Source organism: Toxorhynchites rutilus, chromosome 1, assembly GCF_029784135.1.
Source record: "Toxorhynchites rutilus septentrionalis strain SRP chromosome 1, ASM2978413v1, whole genome shotgun sequence".
NCBI lineage: Eukaryota > Metazoa > Arthropoda > Insecta > Diptera > Culicidae > Toxorhynchites > Toxorhynchites rutilus.
Window position 1 is genome coordinate 144,294,825 of NC_073744.1, and position 19,727 is coordinate 144,314,551.

Sequence of the window (19,727 nt, forward strand, 5' to 3'; positions counted from 1 at the left end):
TAAACGGTATGGAAAAGCGGGATGGCATTGCACATCGCAGCCAAACTAACAAAATATTCTATTTTTCTAATATGAACGTTTGTCCTTGATCACTGCCCTTAATTCGTTCAGTTGCGACCAGAGATGCCAACCAAAATTATGGAAAAGCTGGAAAAATTTGAAAAAAAAACCTGGGAAAGCCTGAAAAAAAAATTAAAAAACTGGAAAAAAGCTGGAAGAATTTTTTTTTCTCAATTTTTTATATTAACAATACAAATTAGGGTTTACAGTGACAGTGTCAGTATGTAACATTGATACTTACGTATTACCGCTAACGGAGCGTTATTTTCATTATGAATAATTTTTTTTCGCAATGAAATTTTTTGTGAGGCCCATGTAATGGGTGCGAAATTCTCATCCAACAATTGGTGGAGACAGGTTTGCTTGTGAGAGGCCGCCGCTTCTGACTGCGGGTCGGCGGTCGAATCGGATTGCGTCACCTCGACGGATTGGGACCGTCTCAGTTCCTTATCCTCGTTAGCTAGGGGGCCTGATTCTCGAATACACTTCACGGTGAAAACGAAATGCAATGAAATGCCGCGATGACAACGGTACGGTGTCGACATCTGGATACGAAATTAGTTTCCCACTAAAACTCATCACCATAATGTCAAATTATATTCAGATAAATTTTTTGTATGAGATTATTATACCACATGAAAAAACAAAGTTTTCCATTCACATTGAACACCAGTTTGATACGAAGGAGTTAATTTTCATTAATGATTTTTATTGGAAATTTGCTCATACTGCCTGAAAACTCATTATTATCTTCGACACTTCACTAACTCGTAAAACGTAGTTCAATGGCGTGCCGTTTATTGTGCACTACACATACAACGTCCCGTCATCGTGAAGTCAACGTAAAGGAATGAAATGTCAATGAAACGTATCCGACAACGGTACGGTGTCGACATCTGGATACGAGATTAGTTTCCCACTAAACTTATCATTATAATATCAAATTATCTTCAGATGAAATTTTTGTATGAGATTATTATATCACATGAAGAAAACAAAGTTTCCCACTCACATTAAACACCAGTTTGACACGAAGAAGTTAATTTTCATTAATGATTTTTTATTTGAAAAGTGCTCATTCTGCCTGAAAACACATTATCTTCGACACTTCACTAACTCGTAAAACGTAGTTCAATGGCGTGCCGTTTATTTTGTTTCCATCGTAAAGTGTATTCGATAATCAGGCCCTTCATTTCCACCGTGAAGTGTATTCCAAGGCGCATAAAAGTATATCCTAAGGTGAGGCCGTTTCGTCACTAAGTTGGTTAGGGGAGCGGTATATGAAAACAGTACGGAAGAAAGCAGAAGGGGAATTATTTGCTTGAAGCGTGAAAGAGACAGACTGATCACTAACGAGCTTGGGCACAAGCGTATTGTGTTTTGTTCACAAACAAAACACAGTAGACTTCCAAGATGGCTGAAGAGTGGCTTCAGCAAGTTGGCCCACCTTCTTCTGGGCGCCTTAGTGTATTCGACACCCTTAAGCCGGGTTCAGACGGTGCGAGCAAGCATACGAGTCGGTCTAGTCAGTTACTGCAGTGCAGCTACTCACACCGTGTGAACACATCATGCCAGTTATTGTCATGTGTGATCCGGCGTGCGAGCTACTTCAAAGTTTTTTGAATTTACTCGCACTCGCATGCTTCAAAACGTCAAAAACAGAATTTAGCGTTCGAATCAGGGATGCCAAATGTAAAGAAATGTCTCTATTTTTAAGATATTTGAAAATATGCGAAGATATTTATAGACTTGAAAATTATTGGAAAAACAAATAAAACCCTCATAGTTTCTTAACGAAATCATTGTTATTCTGTTTTGCACGCTGGCGGGGCACGCTTTCTTTTTGAGATAGTTTTCTGGAGAATGTCTAATATAGAATCATTATCAGGCACAATTTTCATTCAAAATTCACTCACAACTTGCGAAAAAAAGTAAGGTTCTAAGAAACAGAATACATATTCGATTTAAAAAAGTACATTTTCATTCATTATTTTAATTTTTGACGCGTGTGAATAAAATTTTAAAAAGTCTTCTAGACTATCATTTAAAGCATCACATACTTCCGGAATTATCTTAGCTATGGATGCTTTCGAGATTCTAAAAAATATCGACAACAATCTGAACAATATTCCAGAAGAAAGGCATATCAATGTCATTTATATTATCACTCTTGCAGGTACAGCATCCTTCATGAGTGTATCTTGGCGTTGTATTTGTGGAGCAATTAAATTCAACAGTTTTTCCACTTGTTCAGGTGTTATTCTCAACACTGCTCTGTAATCTCTATAAAATTGTGTAATGATACATTCAACTGAAAACCTAAGATGAAAACTACCAATAAAGAAGTCGATTTCGGACCAATCATTTGACAAATTCGGACCTGATTGCTGTTTCTGACTATTTGATGGACATTTGAAAAATCGCCTGGCATCCCAGGTAAACCCGTGCCGTAGTATCTAGTTTCTCGCCAGCAGCTCACACTATGTGAACGGACAAGGCGAGTCAACCAATTGTCAAGCGAGTCCACCGGGTCAGTAGCTGCTCATTGTCAAGTCAGCTACTAGCAACGTATAAATGGGCCTTTAGGGCACCCATATACTAATACACTGCATTTGACAGTGTCAAACATGTCCGGGTCTAGGTAGTGCGGACTGAATCATAACGGCTGTCAAAAAAAGATCCAATGATCAGGAGTGTTATTTTTCTTATGATAATAAACACTATGAAGAAGGTATTGTTATCAAAGGCAAAAATAATTAAACTTATAAAATGAACGAACTTCATTTTTCCGTCAATTTTTTAACTGACCATTGCATCTCTGAAAGAGCATCTTATATTGCTGGGTATCGGATCCAGACAGAATATAAACAACTTACGAATAACGCTTAGTTCACTCCTAGATTTTGATGTGGGAGCAAAATTCGATGTTGATGAATTTGCTTGAAAATGAAGTGAATTTGAGTCCGCATCACTTAGGTCCGATTGAAAAAGGTTAAAAAAAATAATCGTCGTAGGATCATTTAAACCGTCATAGATCGATCTTACTCGGATCTTCTCTTTGTTTCATGTCCTTGGGTACGAAAGTGACTCCGTTGGCTTAGTACCACTCAAGGACATCCTTTAAATAGTGGCACAAAGCTCGATCCGGCAAGAAGATCGCAGAGGCCTCGTGTTGCTTCAACATGAGCAGATCGCTTGCCAAATCCTGTCTTTCTTGGCAAACTTTGAAAGTTTCTGCTTCCTTACTTTCTCCGGAACATCAAATTCGTGCTGGGCGGCGAAGAACAGTAGCCCCGGAAGTTGCCGGAAGTCCGCCTTGACGTAAGTCTCATCCTCAATGAGGAGAGAATGAGGTTTCGAAGGCATGTTGGTGTACAGTTTCTCCGGACACCCAAGATTTGAAGCCTTCTGCACTTCGTACGTATGCAGTCCCTCCCGGCTCTTGGCTCTCTGATCGAAAGACTTTGGACAGATTCAATATTTTGACCACATCCCTGACCGAAGCATTGAGATTGCGCTTAAACGGTGTCACGACACGCTTGTGATCCTGATCACCAATTGAACATTCATTCTGACCGCATTTCTGCTTTCGTTCCATGCACAGTGTTTCGTAGTAATGTTTAATCACACAACTCACCATTGACTGCACGATTCCGATTCCAAGTTGTTTGTCGATGTCCCGATGAGAGAGTTTGAGGATTTTCCAGCGGCTTTTGCAAAATCAATTCGCGACGTTGCTTTTCGGGTGACGCCATTTTTTTCCAATTTTTCGAAAAGCTGACAGCGATAAAAATACAGTGTAAACAATACACTCTAAACTAATTCTACCCAAATTTTCGAGAAAAAAATATCCAATGGGAAATTTTTACAGGGTTTTTTTCCGTGATGAAAATTTGATGTGGGACACCCGTTAATAAGTGGCGTCTCGTTCGCCTGTTTTAAACTGTTCTTAGGACAGGTAGACCATTTCAGAAAAACAAATTAAAAAAAAAAATTTTTTTTATTATTTCACATTCATAGATGAGAATGAGGAATAATAGAAGGTAATTTATTCGTAATTTCCTTATTTTCTTTTCTGTTTGGGTGAAACTTCTCCGCCGTGAAGAATGTTTTTAGAAGGCTATATTTGTTTACACCACACAACCCGCACGCAACACAACACGACACTATGAATTAAGTAGAAATGACTACCGGGTTCAAACCTTTCATCTGAATCCACCGTCATTCGAAGTCTTTTCTACATACATCTTCAAGTGCAGCGCAGTCAGCTATGTATAGAGTGATCACTGCTACTAATGCGCTGCCTTGCGTAAAAAGATGTTTGAGGTTCAAAGTTTTCTGCTGAACGAAGCCGATGGAAACGATAGAAACACACACCATTGTTCATTGAACAGATAGCTCATTTGGTCACGTGTCGCCTCCAGGGTTGCCATAATAAAATCTGTGTTTTTGGTCTCAAAAAAATCTTTTTATCTGTGTTTTTTCTCCGAAAATCTGTATCGAAATCTGTATTAACCCGTTGTGGTCGTTTGTCTGCTCTCAGCCACCACAGCAAAGAAGTATACTAATATTATAATTTATGCAACAATGTATCATTTCACACTTTTTCTAAACCAATTTTAATGTCTTGTGAACTTACACTTAGAAAAATCCTCGGTCGAAAACTACCAAATATATTTGGTAATGCAAATTTAGTAGAATGTACAAATTTTTTGTACATATTGTCAACAAACCCGCATCCCTACCAGAGATTAGTATATTTTACTCGATAACATTAGTAAGCTTGGATATTGTCATATCTGAAAACTGGTGAGAAAATCGCGTATTAACCATTTTCATTGTTCCCATAAGGCAATACGGAGGTATAATAAGGATATAATTCTGATACGTGCATTTTCGGCGAGAAAATGTAGCCGATATTGGGCTTCCGAATCATGGTTCTGCTTGACATATGTGTTTATTAGTACGGTCGAAAATGACTATAGATTGGTAGTATTTACCAAAAAAAATCGTAATATTTACTAATTATTTCTCTCAGTGTATTCACGAACCAAAAAGGTGCTAGTATGAATAATAAATAACGGTACTCAGTATAAACAAACTTCAGGAAAGAATTAATGGTAAACTCCATGTATTGCGGCACTGTGTAGATGCAGAGAACATTGTTTTGTCTGTTCAAACAGAAAGATAAAAGGTGAAAGAGGCAAAACTAATTATTTTTGTGATACATGCGAAAGATATCACGTAAAAAAGAATTATAGGAAATATTCTTTAAACATAAACATAAAACTATTGTTTAGTAAATACTTAAAAATACTCAATAAAAATTTTACATGAAATAAAGAAATCTTGTTCATCTTTCATAATCTAACAAACTTATACATCACTGCTTTTTCAAGTAAAAATAATTGCGATCAGTACGACACACATGTCGAAATTTAATACGACCGCAAAGAGTTGAATTTATAGTTTCAATTTTGAAGCATAATCTTAGCTTTAGTATCATTGATTGGCATAGTTATTATGAACATGACGATGTTGATAGTATAAACGTAAAAACTCGCATTCATTGTTCTTTAGTAGAAAAAAGACAAACAGTGTTATTTATTTATTGTAAAGCTAGCCGATGACGTAGTCTTTTGCTTCTTTCGCCTTAGATTGAACATGATAAAACAGTATTACACGCAACATATGAATGTTATTTTGAAAAATCTGTAAATCTGTATGAAATCAAAAAAATCTGTAATCTGTATCTATAGATTCTTGATTTCAAAAAGTCTGAAAAATCTGTATAAATACAGATTATTCTGTAGATATGGTAACCCTGGTCGCCTCTGCTTTTAATGATAAGTTTCTGCGGAAATATCGGAAAATGTATAGACAAATGATTAGTAAGAATCAGGACTACATATTTTAAGCATTCAGAAAACATTAATTAATTATATTCATTAAAAATATAACCATTTTTAAAATGCCTTCGGGCATGTTCGTCTAATTAAGTATCTTTCTTCCACGCCACCTTCAATTAGTAAATATAGACACTGTACCTATGATAACGCAAATCGTTTAAAAAAAGATAGATAATAAACAGAAAAGAGTAGGCAAGAGAAAGAAACAGTTAGAGTATTCAAAACTGAAGAGTTTTTTAATGTAGGTCATTACGAATGTAAAAATTATAAAAATCCGGAAAAATCAGGATCATTTCAGAAAAATCAGGCAAAATTGAGCGTTTGTTAGGATATCCGGGAACATGCCAAAAAGTCTGGGAAATCCTGAAAAATTAGGAAGGTTGACATCTCTCCCTAGGACTAAAATTTCGCCGAAAACAGTAAAAACTATACCAAATTTATGGTCTAGTATAATGAATCAAATATGAAAAATTGGCCCAGGAAGGATCAACATAAAAGTGTTTCCTACTCAATCCGCACTTGGGGAAAGTATTCGGCCCTATTTAAATTTTCTTCCTTTCCTTCGAATAAAATCATTTTCAGTATTTTGAATTCTACAAGGTTGGAAATTAGAACTAAACTAGATATGTATGAACTTTCAATTGCGTGTCGTTTGGAAATCGAAGCGTCGATGGATAACAATCAACAAGAAATCAATGAGATGTGTATGCCCCAACTAAGCTAAATTCGGGAAAATCCTCAATGAACTAAGATTGCTTGAAATATTATTTCTTTTTATGCTGTTCAAGCAACATTTCGAACATGCAAAATCGCCGTTCGACATCCCTCGCTTTCAATTCATATGGAGCATAATTTTCTTGCTTTTGAATGTATCCTGCGCCAGGGCCCGAAATCTTCGAAGATGAAAAATGATAATCGATGCTATAAAGGTCCTCGCGTTAGTTTTAGTAAATAGCGTGCAGTTTGTAAGGAATTCTAAACAAAATTTTGGTTCACTTTGTCTCCGAGTTCAATTATGTGAAAAAAACATACAGAAAAACGGGTTTCTATTAACAAAAATTCACAAATTTGTCAGTATTTCCGAACACAACGCTGTGCGATATTTTATGTATGTGAGATACGATACGTATGTGATTTGTACGATACTACAAAATCTAGCTCACCTGCTGAACTCAAACATCGATACATGCATACGTGATACTTGAGAGCAGAGATGCCAACCTTCCTGATTTTTCAGGATTTCTCAGACTTTTTGACACGCTCCCTGTTAACCTGACAAACACTCAACTTTGCCTGATTTTTCTGAAATGATCCTGATTGATCCTTTTTACTTTATTAGAATACAAATTATACGTAATAAATATACGAGGTTTTCCTGGTTGTTAATGAGAATTGTCATAATAGCCCACATAAAAAAGTTCTCCAATCCGCACTTGTATAATGTTTAATCTTTTTTTGTTTATTATTTACGATTCGCTTTATCGAAGACACCCTGTCGACATCTCTTAATCTCTATCAGATTAACAAGCCCAAAGGCAGTTCCAAATCATTATATTTTAAGATAATTACTTGTTGTTTTTTGAATACTTAAAACACGTAGTCCTAATTCTTACTTTACAACTTCCTATACATTTCCTGGTATTTTCACAAACACGCATCATCATTAGCATAATCTTTCGAAATTGTTCTCGAAGCTGAACTTATTTATTATTTTCGAAGCTCCATTATGAGCTACTAATCAATAAATTCCCATAACTACTACTCGCAACAAATTAAAAGGAACTTCCAGAATGAGTCAATGAGATAGCCGTCGTATTCCATCAGAGCAACGCCAAACTTCATGTCTTCTTGACAGCATGACAATTCATTTCGGAGTCTGGTTGAAATCTGTTGTCCCACCAACTAAACTAATCGGATATTGCACCTTCAGATTATCACAGGTAAAGGTCCCTGCGAATTTTTTTCATGCACACGAACTTCGACACTATGGACAGCATAGAAAATATCTTTCATTTATATATAGAACAGTTATCGATGAGAAAGCAAGCATATTCTGAGAGGATACAATTTTTAACCTGTGCGAAAGATTGTGAAAACTGTGCACATAAATTTGAATAAATGTATGTCTGCCTATAAAAATAATGCGTTTGTGTATCCAAAAATCGGTTCGAACTTTCCGGACAACACAATATGAGCTATCCTGATTTCTTCTGATTTTTATTTTCATTTCCCCTGATTTTTGAAAACAATAGTTGGCAACTATTTAATACGTAGGCGTTTTTCTTCATAGTCCTCTGACTATCCTCAGTGGAATATGACTTTGTCGAGACCTGCCTGCGGCTTTCAGCTGTTTAGAAATACTTGTCAAGTTACTCTCAATGATTCTGCAAGTCCTATTCGCGTTTGACACTAATCTTGATCGAATAATGTCTCTAATTCATCGTCTTGAAACTTTTTCGTTTGACCCGGACGCTCTTTGTCTGTAACACTGTAAATCATCACTTTTTAATCTTCCAAACCTTTGCCTACAAAATCTATCCGATGGTGCAGAGTTCCATTAGCTTCAATAAGCATTTGATGCGCTTCAGCTGCACCGTTACAGAAAATCAAAACTAAATAGTGCTTATTTGCAATGAAACTCGAATTTTTTAACGCAGTAAAAATTGAACTTATTGTGCAAAAATTAAAGACTTATAAACAATAATTGATTCACAAATGTCGATACTTCACAATGCAGCAAAATGTCGTCAGCACGGATAGACTTAATTTTTCAACAACTTTGTAGAACACCATATTTCAATCGACAAACTGGATTTCGAGCGACGTTTTTTTTTTTGAAAAAAGGTCAATGATTATGGATACGCCCTAGTGAAAAAATCGCTATTCTAATTAGTTATATGATAATGCAAATGATTATTATGATTAGCCACCAACGTTTGTTCAGTTTTTCATTTCCGGAGGATAGGGGCAGCGCGTTCTATAAAAACTCCGCCTGCCTTAAAAACCACAAACGAAACAATTTTAACAAAATATTGTTTTTTAATGATTTTGAGATTCCAATATTTTTAACAGGATGAGTTTGTTTTACTTTGTCAATAATCGAACAAATACATTATGAATCAGCGAACAATGAAGGATGTCTTATGATACTTTGAATTTTGCCAGGTTATGCAATCTCATCGATGGAATTCGTACATCGATTACATTCGTTTCCGGGCTAGAAACAGCATTTCAACCTTCTAGCCGGAAAACGCCATTAGTCGTTGTCAGCTTTTTATCTATCAATTCGTTGGATAACGGCACAAAGTTGACGCTATCATAACCCCCAAACCAAAACCAATCCGGGGCGTGATCAATCGATACCCCACGCGGCTAAGGCAATGGGAAAACCTAATTTAATCATGTGATGACATAAAACAGACTTCCCCCCAGGAGTGTCCACCGTTTCGCCGGCTCTCAGTGTGCGTCCGTTGTGGGACTATCGTCAACGGATAGTACAGTGTTTCCGTTCGATTATCCGCCCATAGCGCCATAATTGGCTACACCTTATCCTGCTGTGAAGGAAAATGAGATTCACGTTCTATATACCTATATATATCGTATCGGTCTTTGCGTTACGTTGCCCTCGTCTTCTAATTAAATTGCCACGTAGCACTCAAATCATCCGCGATAAGATTCTGGCTCATCAATGGGTTTCTCCGAGTTTTTTTAGTGCCGAATCCCGATAACATACCTTTCCCTTTTTTTCTCATCAATTTCAGAGCAATCCGGGTATCGAGTACCTTTTCAAACTCGGCTATACACTGGTGTTCGTGACGATCGGGCTTATGATATGGGCGTCACTAGTAGAAACTCGGGAGTTCGATGTTTCCCGCCATCCGCCATGTGCCTTCAACGCACTTTGCACCTGCTCAAAGACTGCCCCCGATCTGGGAGTGGTGGACTGCCGTCACGTATCGTTCCCAGCGATTCCGCGAGTGATAAACAACTCGAAATTGTTCATGCTACACATGGATGACACCGGACTGCTTGATATAGAACCGTATTTCTTTCAAGCCACCGGTCTGTATAGACTGGACATATCGAACAATCCTATCACGGAAATCCCGGATGAAGCGTTCTTCGGCCTGGAACGGTCTCTATGGGAGTTGATACTTCAGAACAACCAGCTGATAGAAGTTCCCTCGAGAGCGATTCGGCATCTGGCAAAACTTCGAATGCTCAATTTACGTGGAAATGATATCTCTGCCATCGAGTCGGGTGCCTTCAGAGGCCTGGACAAATCGCTTCAAACGCTGATTCTAGCCGATAACTCGATCTCGCAGATTGCCTACAGCAGCGTAAGCGGTTTACCCAATCTGGAAACAATAGATCTTAGCGGGAATAACCTGATCCAAGTAGATCCTGCTGCGTTCAAAGATGGGCTTAACAAACTATCGAAAGTTTATCTTGGCAACAATCTTCTCACACAAATTCCGTACAGTGCCCTTCAACCGCTGAGCATGCTGCGTGTGCTCGACCTTGCCAACAATCATATCAAGAACTTTGGATCAACTGAAACAAACGCCAACTACAAGTTAACTCTAGACGTATTTCAGTTGCAGTACAATTCGATCAGTGAAGTACCCTCGAACTCGTTCACTTTTTTCGATACTATTAACTCCACATTTCTCGACGGAAATCCGATAAATCATATCGAAGACAACGCTTTCCGACAGGCAAAAATGCGAGAACTGTACATTCGTCACTGCGGGCTGGACACCATCTCTCCACAGGCATTCTCGGGACTCGAAAGCTCGTTGAAAATCCTTGATCTCTCTGGGAACAATATCACCCATTTATCGAATACTTTGTTCAACGGTTTCGATAACTTAAGGTAAGATATTGCCACGTTATCTGTGTAACATTTGAGACACATTATTTTTTCTTTCTAGATTCTTCAACCTCAAGGACAATGTTATCAAGCAGGTTGATCGTAATGCGTCCCCATTCACGAATCTAAATTTGTACAGGCTAGACACCACAGGCAATCAGAACCAGCCTGTCACTCTGGAGCATTTATCAAAAATGAAAAGCCTTCGCTCCCTAGCTACATCATTCATGCCTTCGGTTCAACTCGGCCCGGACGATTTCACCAACTTTAGCCAAGAGCTCGAAGAACTGAAGATAACACGCGCCAGTTTGAAAGTCCTAAACAACCATGCCTTCATCAATCTACGCGGTCTGAAACGGTTGGACCTCAGCGAGAACCGCATCGACAAAATCGAAGCGAATGCTTTTACAGAAATAGGACATTCGCTGGTCTCCCTCCGAATATCGCACGGCTTCAGCTCACAGATGCAGCAAATCCCGCACGAATCATTCCGGCAACTGACCTCGCTGGAAGCGCTAGATCTCAGCAACAACAAACTGAAATCGCTAGCGGATAACAGCTTGCACTTCATGAAGAATCTCGTCAGTCTGGAGCTGCACGACAACCAGATCGAAAAACTCCAGAAAGGCATTCTGCAAGCCGACATACACACCAAGCTGGCGCTGGTATCGTTCAGGTACAACAATCTCAAACAAATACCGTCCCATTCCTTCGTGGATCTGGGGGAACTTAATACGCTCTATTTGGACGACAATCGGATCGAAACGATCGAAAAGCGAGCGTTTATGAACCTGGACCATCTCAAGCTGTTGAATTTGCGGGGAAACAAGCTGCACAAAATCGCTGCGGAAGCTTTCCAGGTTAGTGGTAGTAAATTTGTGTTACGCCCAATTTGCTGCAGAACAGAAAACCGATCGACAGTATTTTCTCGTGTCTGCAAAATAAGATCCGTTTACCATTTATTTCTGACTGAAAATAAAATACATCTCCAATATAACTTCAAAAAATTTTCCTCCCGGGCCCCTCTAGAGTTCGCCGAATCACAGTGCTACACCAACCAAAACTTTTTACAGAATGTATGATGCGAAGAACATATGCTACGGATCAGGGCTCGGCAAAGTCATATCCAACTGAGGATCGCCAGGGTACTGTGGAGCCATCGGCCTTCGCAATCAATTGGAGACATGTTTTAGCTTCTTCCAGCAGTTTCTCTGTCAACATTAATCAAAAATCATTCGGGCGCTTTCGTTGTTATCTGCTCTACGATGATCCATGTTCATTTAATTTTTCACCATTAAATGAACTTCATGGTTTATTGAAATGGCCTATCTCTCAGACTCAGTGGTCCCCATGGCCCAGTGGTAGGCGTTGCGCTTGCCAAGATGGGGGCTTTGGGTTCGATTCCCGTTCGGGTTAGAAATACCATCGTCATATATCGTTTTTCTGGCTTGCACTGGTAAAGGGGAACTGTCTAGGGTGTGGTGGGATGAGAATTGGGCATTGCCAGACCCCAAGAAAAAAGCCACAAAAACCCGAAAACAGCTCCTCTAAGCGAATGGACGCCGCTATAAGCGTCTTCGCCCAGTCCTGGTGGTACTCAGGACGTAAAGCAGCAGTATCACGACGGTCCTCCTGCGAGATAGTGGGGTTGGTCGCAGGCCTTGCAAGCCGCACCACTAAAACACCAAGCAACGAACGATACACAAGAAAAATTGTGAATCAGGCCATGTTGTAAAGACGTTAAGCCAAAATAAATAAATAAATAAATCTCTCAGACTGAGTTCATTTTTCTGTCCCATTTGCGAATTGTGGATGAGTTCACAGTGAGTAAACAATGCAGTCATCCATTAATGGTGTAACCACTTTTTGCATCAGAAATCAAGTTTTCGTTTCACTTTACAAAAAGGCGGTTTACTAGATCTGGCACTAAAACCAATATGGCACGGTTGGCCGTTGGATCGTTCTGGGCTGATACCGTTGTTGAATTCCTAATAATTTTTATTTCAGTTCATTTATGTAATCAAATGCTTCCATGACGGCTCAATATGAAAGCCCTGGAAAATGCCTTTTTCTGGATTTTCATGTTTTTTGTGGTCTTCATACTGAGGAATATATGCTTTTGATATTAAATTGAAAATTTCACATTTCATTCACTGTTTGAAAAAAGACAACGCTTGCGTATTAACGCCATCGGAGCCGAAATACAATAGAGAGCAATTTTATTGTTCGCACGGGCACTCAGTTATTTTTTTGTGTTGTTGTTGTTTGCAGGGTTTTAGTGAATAATGAGCCCCACACGACGTCTAGGTTTACCCGCCCAGATAAAGCTGGTAGTGCATTACTAACCACTAAAAATAAATAAATAAAAAATAAGAAAGGATGGTGCATTCTTGCCGCTTTGAGTGCTTTCCTCACTCTCCTCTCATGGTTTTCTAGATCAATTTTGCTCCACTTGACTACTCCAAAACTGAAGGTAGGTTTTGGGGTAGTCAAGTCTCATGAATGTCTTCAAAACACAGTTCACTCGACTCAAGAACTTGTCTCTCAGCTCCATCTTAATGTCGGAGTGGCAAATCCCGGTGAGCTATCGGGATCCAAGATATTAGTGAGATTCGCCACGAACCATGTCCTGGATAAATTCGCCGTTATAGACCTCATAGCCTCCGGATTCGGTGTGTTGTCCTTTTTGTAGATGGATACAGCGGCACTTATCGAGCCTGAACTCGATGCCGATGACCCTGTTCATTTCATCGACAACCCGGATAGCTACACCCTAAGATAAGATCAGACAATAGAGGGTCTTTTACGGACCAAATTTCTGTCAGTCGTTCTGATTTCTGATTGGCTGATTTCGATAAATTTTGTAAACAAAGTCGATTTTTTCAGTGTTGCCAATAAAAATAAATAGAAATAAATAGGATTTGTATTGAATTCAGAAATAGTGAATTTAATGAATATTACGATATTTAGTTTAAAGGAAAGGTGAAGGAATTATATGCAGGTTATGTACGTGTTTTTTCACAATGGAATAAAGTGAACGGCAAAACACTCGTTTGTCAATCTAGCTTCGTTAGGTCCCTAATGCGATTTCACATTTCGGAATAGAATTTCCATTGCTATGAAGAAATGGAAAGTCTCATCATTCACTATGCAGATGGGAGAGTTGTTAGCTCTAGCTCGTTAATATGAAAAAAAGATGGTTGATACCATCCAGGTTGTGTTTTGCTGACTTTGGTATTACTTTGGTGTTACACTGCTGACTTATTCTGATGATGGAAAGAGCTATATAGAACAACGAATTTAGTTCTGTTCTGTCGAGGAAAGTTTTCGCTTCATCCACGGTGTACTCATAGTCGAATTCAATATTCATGTCATGCACATTATCACTAAAATCAGATGAAACCGAAATTCGATATGATGTCGATGCTGCTTCACTGTTCATCAATTTCTGGGCTGAACATTCTTCTAGCCGCTTTGATAGCAAGTCCATCAAACCAACAAGATGTTCTTGTGTATCGGCTGTATACGAAGCGTTCAGTACCACGGTCATGTGTTGCGAAAGAATCACAATTTTCAAGTTGTTCCTGAATAGCAATGGAGTTGAGCGCCGCACCAACCAAATGCACCCATACCTCGCTTTACGGCCTAGATACGTTCCTGGGCCGCTAATAAAAAAGCCGTATAACGAATCAATTATTCCAATACAAATTCATACAAACTCTACCGGATCGGTTCCAAGCTTGTTCAACGAAAAGCCGTATAAATAGCGGCCGCATAGCGAGGTATGGGTGTGTTACGATTCATAAGAACCGAAAAAATCCTAAATTTTATAATATTTGGCAAGCCAGTTGTCTCATCTTATCTTAGGCTACACCTACACACTGACATGAATCAGCGTAGACCTTGAGATCGTCCATGTAAAAGGTATGGGTCACTTCTTCGTGGGCGCCGTCTCCATACCTTATCAAATAGCCATGACCATTTCTCTTGAGTGTCATTCTTAGAGAAATAAAAACCATTATTCTGGAAACAGATAGCAAACCTTTCAACTCTCATATGACACTATGACTTTATCTTTTTCGCTTTGCCAAAAAATTGAGGGACGTTTACTACCCGAAAGCCTTATATTGTTCAATTGTGCGTCCTATCCTGAAATACTTATCTATTGCTTGGTCTCCGTATTACCAAAATGTAACACAGAGTATTGAATCTGTTCAAAGGAAATCATGAGGTTTTTATTCGTCACCTCTGCTGTGTTATGTCCACTGAAACGAATACTTGAAAATAGTTAAAGAGGGGCTAATCGGATTCATATGTTTCACAGTAAAAAGGTGTTTGTAGGATCGAGGTCGAAACTAGAGTGCCGACTCATTTCAATGTTTTATTGCATGAAACCTTTCTCCAAGAGAGACACTTATATTAATAGCAAGATTTTCGTCTCTTTCTGATCTGATTCTATAATCAGAACTGTCATTTGACAGTACATCACATGCTGGAGGGATCCTTTGAATTTGCCAAGCTACACAAGCTGATATAAGCTCACCAACTTGAAACTATTGGACACGAGACGCAAGGTAATGAAAGCATGCTTTCTTGAAAATCTCCTGCAGTGTAATATCAATTGTCCTATACTGCTTAGTATGTTATACATTAATACCCGTCGTCGTCATCTACGATCACACTCATTGCTCATCATACCTCATACAAGAACGAACCTAACAGTTCGGCTGAGAATTTTAAAAGGTAACACAGTAGAACTTTTTTTTTTTGATTTAGGACTACGTCTTACATTAAGGGTGCCAAATCAGAAAACAGGTCACGTTTTCATGAAATAAAGTTAACGTTAATAACTATTTTTGCTGCGAACGGATTTTAACGATTTTGCATACCAATCGAATCGAAAATATTCTAAGAGTTGTTTGATATACTATACATTACAATCCCATAGTCTGGATATGGTTTAAATTGATTAAAAATGGAAGCATTCTCATTTCCCCAAACATTTGATCTGTCCATTTGTGTGCTTTCCCGAACAGAGCTATCAATAACGGGCAACTTATGCAGCCGCTAGAATAGAAACAACAAAGCGGGATAGCGAAAAGAGAATATTTGGGAAGTAAACTCCACCCTTGCACGGTAAGTAAACTGTCGCTAGCGTACAATTATTGCACCTCCTCTGAGGAAAATTTTCAGAATCATTCTGTGCCCGAAACACCAAAGGTAGCTTATTCTGCTCGTTTTGTGTTTTATGTTTCCCCTCGAGCAGTGAACGCTAGCGAATATTTCACTTGAAGTGCATCTGGCATTGCAATTAACACAACGATCTGAGCCATGGCAAAGTAGATGAAAAAAGAAAAGAGTGCAAATTATTATAGGTCGCTTCTAGCTATCAATGTTTGACTTTGTGTGTGTTGCTTGTTTTCGTTGCGCGAAGTTTAGAACTTGTTCATTTCCTGTACATGTGAATAGCACACCTTCGATACTTTCAGTTGCTATTCGTATTTGCTAATGCAACAAGCTCCTAGCTTTGTTGACGGTTTTGACCGAGAGTCGAGAAACGATTTTTCATAAACGGTCATTCTCGCGATGTTTCATTTTTATCGCTATGACTGTGTGCATCTGTTAGACACGTGTTTGATGCTTGTTGAATGGCGATGCACGGAAGATGCTTCTCGTTAAATACTCAGTTCAATGCGTGCACTGATATAAAGAAACAAAGAAACAATGCGACATATAACCAATTAGCGTATTGTTCTCGCAAAGACAAGAAAGAATCGTTGCTTCTCGAAATGATTCTACAAAACCACGCTTAATGGCTTAATCCTTGTGAGGGATTAACTTTTTACTCAGAGTTATATATGAAATATCGACGTATTCGCAAATAATATCCGAAATGATAAGCCAACAAATTTTAAAAAAAAATTATAGGAGGTTGTGTCCAAGATACCGCATTGTTGACGTAGAACTACGCTGTTTTTTTATATAAGTCGCTTATTTATACCTTCGGATATTTTTCTATAATGCTGTGAAATTTTAGAAACAACTGCTTAGTAGAATAATCTCTGAAATGTTTTTTTCATTGTAGAATCAGTTGAAGATAATTGATTGATGATTCATTCTTGCCCTCGCAAAACAATACACTAGCTGATCGTATGTCGCAATTTATTTCATGTCAATGCATTGAAAATTTACCTCGAACGCTATTCCGGTGGCCTTTATCGCAATTGACATAGACTCGGCTACAGTGGATTATATACATGTTGCACCAGCACCATTATTCCACATCTCATAACTACATCAATAGATCGTTGGCACAGCATGGAAACAACAACAATGACAACACATGCAAGTATCAAATATATAGAAATCGATCAAATCACTTACATCCCTTTCATTCTAAACCCCTCGTGTTATTTTCAAAAGATATTGGGTTTGTGGAGCCGATCTGGCGTAGTGGTAACATCCATACCTCTCACGCAGAGATCACGAGTTCAATTCTCACTCCTGACATTCTTCCAAAAATGGAAGTAAAAGTGACGAACCAGCAGAAATATGTTGAAAGTCTATAGAGAAAAAAAAATTATAGGAGGTTGTGTCCAAGACACGACCACTTTGTTAACGTAGAACTACGCTGTTATTTTGTTCAAGTCGCTTGTTAATAACTTATATTATTTTACACACACACACACACGCTTTTCACCGTTTTGCGCTCTTCTCAACAAACGCCCTTTCTATTAATATTTCCGGTCTCGATTAGCTTAGCTGTCAACCTTGATGAGATAGTTTTGCTACTGTCATGCGAAACCAAATCACAAACAAAATTACTTAACAATTATTTTCTTGGTGAGCCGATGATAGCCTAGTTTGATGAGTCCCCAAACAATTGTGTAGTTCAGAACCTTAATGGAATGGCGTCAGATTGATGTAATGATTGCAATGCCAGATAAATCAGCGAGTAAGTAGTTTGGTCGCGTCCATAGCTCAATCCGAAATGAAGACATGTGATCGAGGAAGAACAAGCGATGTTCATTGCTTCGTATCTAGAACGATACTGAAAGTTTGCCCCAGCGAGATCCAATATTTATGCTTCAGGCAAAAATTCCACTTTGTTCTTCTTTTTCTTTTCTTTGTTCACGGTGGCTTTAAATCATTCCCCTTCGTTGATCGCCGATAAGTTGCTCGTTATTGACAGCATTGGTAGGGAAGCTCACAAATGAGCAGAACAAACGCATGGGAAAATTGAAATGCTTCTAGTTTTCATCAATTTGAACCATTTACACATCAAGGGATTGTAATATATAGCATAAAAATAAATCGTAGGTAATTTCCAATTCGTTTGGTATATAAATCGTCTAAATCCGTTGGCGGCAAAAATAGTTATTAACGTTAACTTTATTTCATAAAAACGTGACCTGTTTTCTGATTTGGCACCCTTAATGAAAGACGTAGTTCTACGTCAAAAAAAATATATTGGGTTTTTCTGCCGCTTTGAGTCTTACCTAACTATTGTTCAAGGTGGCTTTTTCCAATCTACGTTTAGTTCTGTTTTATTCATTAAGACTTATAGTCGGATGATGTGATAATAAATAAATAAATCATCGGTCTTAAATTTCTTGCCAGCGAGCATTCTCTAAAGAGGTTTCGGAATGGGTTCCACGAGGAAAACACAGAAAATACAAGTAGTTAGAGATCGAAGATATTAACATGTATTTGGTTTCTTGTTTGAAGTTACAATAATGATATGTGAAGAAAAGAATAGGTTACAGTAGCGTCCGCTACTATAGGCAGAGATGCCAGGTTTGAAGACATGTCTTCATTTTGAAGACATACTGTGAAGACAATTGATTTTGTGAAGACGTTTTGAAGACATTATGAAATATGTGAAAACATTTCAGTATGGTAGCGTACGTGGATTTTGGATATATATTATTTCCATGGAATTTTAACTATTGACCGAAAATAACGTCAAAAGAAGTAGAACTTTTGCTCAGTGTCATTCGCTCACTTTTTTACCAGTGTTTGCTTTTGTTCTTAGTAATAAACGGAGACTTTTGTATCTGGACTTACTTTTTCTCAAACTATATAATGAATCCAACAACAAAGTTATAACCAAAACATCAAAGCTGATGAAACAAATTGAGTTATCTCAGTTCCGTTTTGTGGAAGAACTGGGGCTATATTCACTCAATCAATGGTTTATCAAGCCAATTATCATTTCTAATCCCTTAAAATTTCGCAGTTGCGCTACTTGTTCATATTTTTTTAAATAAATTTCAAAGCCTCAAGATAAGTTTATTTAAATGCACTTTATGCCAATACCAATTCGAATAAACTTTGAATAAGCTATCAAACATTGTTCAAAAGTATGTTATGAATTTTAGTTTCCTCCGATATGATTGTGAAGACATTTGAAGATTTTTTTCCGTACTATGTGAAGACATTTGAAAAAATCACCTGGTGTCCTTGACTATAGGGCACATCAGTGTTACCAGAAGTTGTACTCTAACATTCGCTTCAGGTCTGCGAACAGAAAATAGCCGCTGGGGGCCAGATCTGGAGAATACGGTGGATGCGGAAGCAATTCGAAGCCCAACTCATGCAATTTTGCCATCGTTTTCATTGATTTGTGATTTCTCCATTTTGTTCACAGCTGGAGGCGATCTGGCGTAGTGGTAACATCCATGCCTCTCACGCTAAAGGTCACGAGTTCAATTCTCACTCCCGACATTCTTCCAAAAATGGAAGTAAAAGTGACGAACCAGCCAAATTGAGTTGAAAATCACTATAATACAGATAAAAAAAAAAATTGTTCACAAAAACAAAAGTTGTCTCACTCTCAATGCTGTAATCCACGAACCAATCGACCGATCGCTGTCAAATTTTGA

The 19,727-nt window shown here is 38.2% G+C and overlaps 1 protein-coding gene across 1 annotated transcript in view; it reads left to right on the forward strand.

Moving 5' to 3' along the window:
* LOC129763595 (chaoptin) overlaps positions 1 to 19,727 on the forward strand; it is a 182,405-nt gene that overhangs the window by 155,214 nt on the left and 7,464 nt on the right. The window contains exons 2-3 of the mRNA XM_055762839.1: positions 9,731 to 10,845; positions 10,904 to 11,702. Of these exons, the coding sequence (XP_055618814.1) occupies positions 9,731 to 10,845; positions 10,904 to 11,702 (1,914 nt within the window). The remainder of the gene's footprint in view (positions 1 to 9,730; positions 10,846 to 10,903; positions 11,703 to 19,727) is intronic.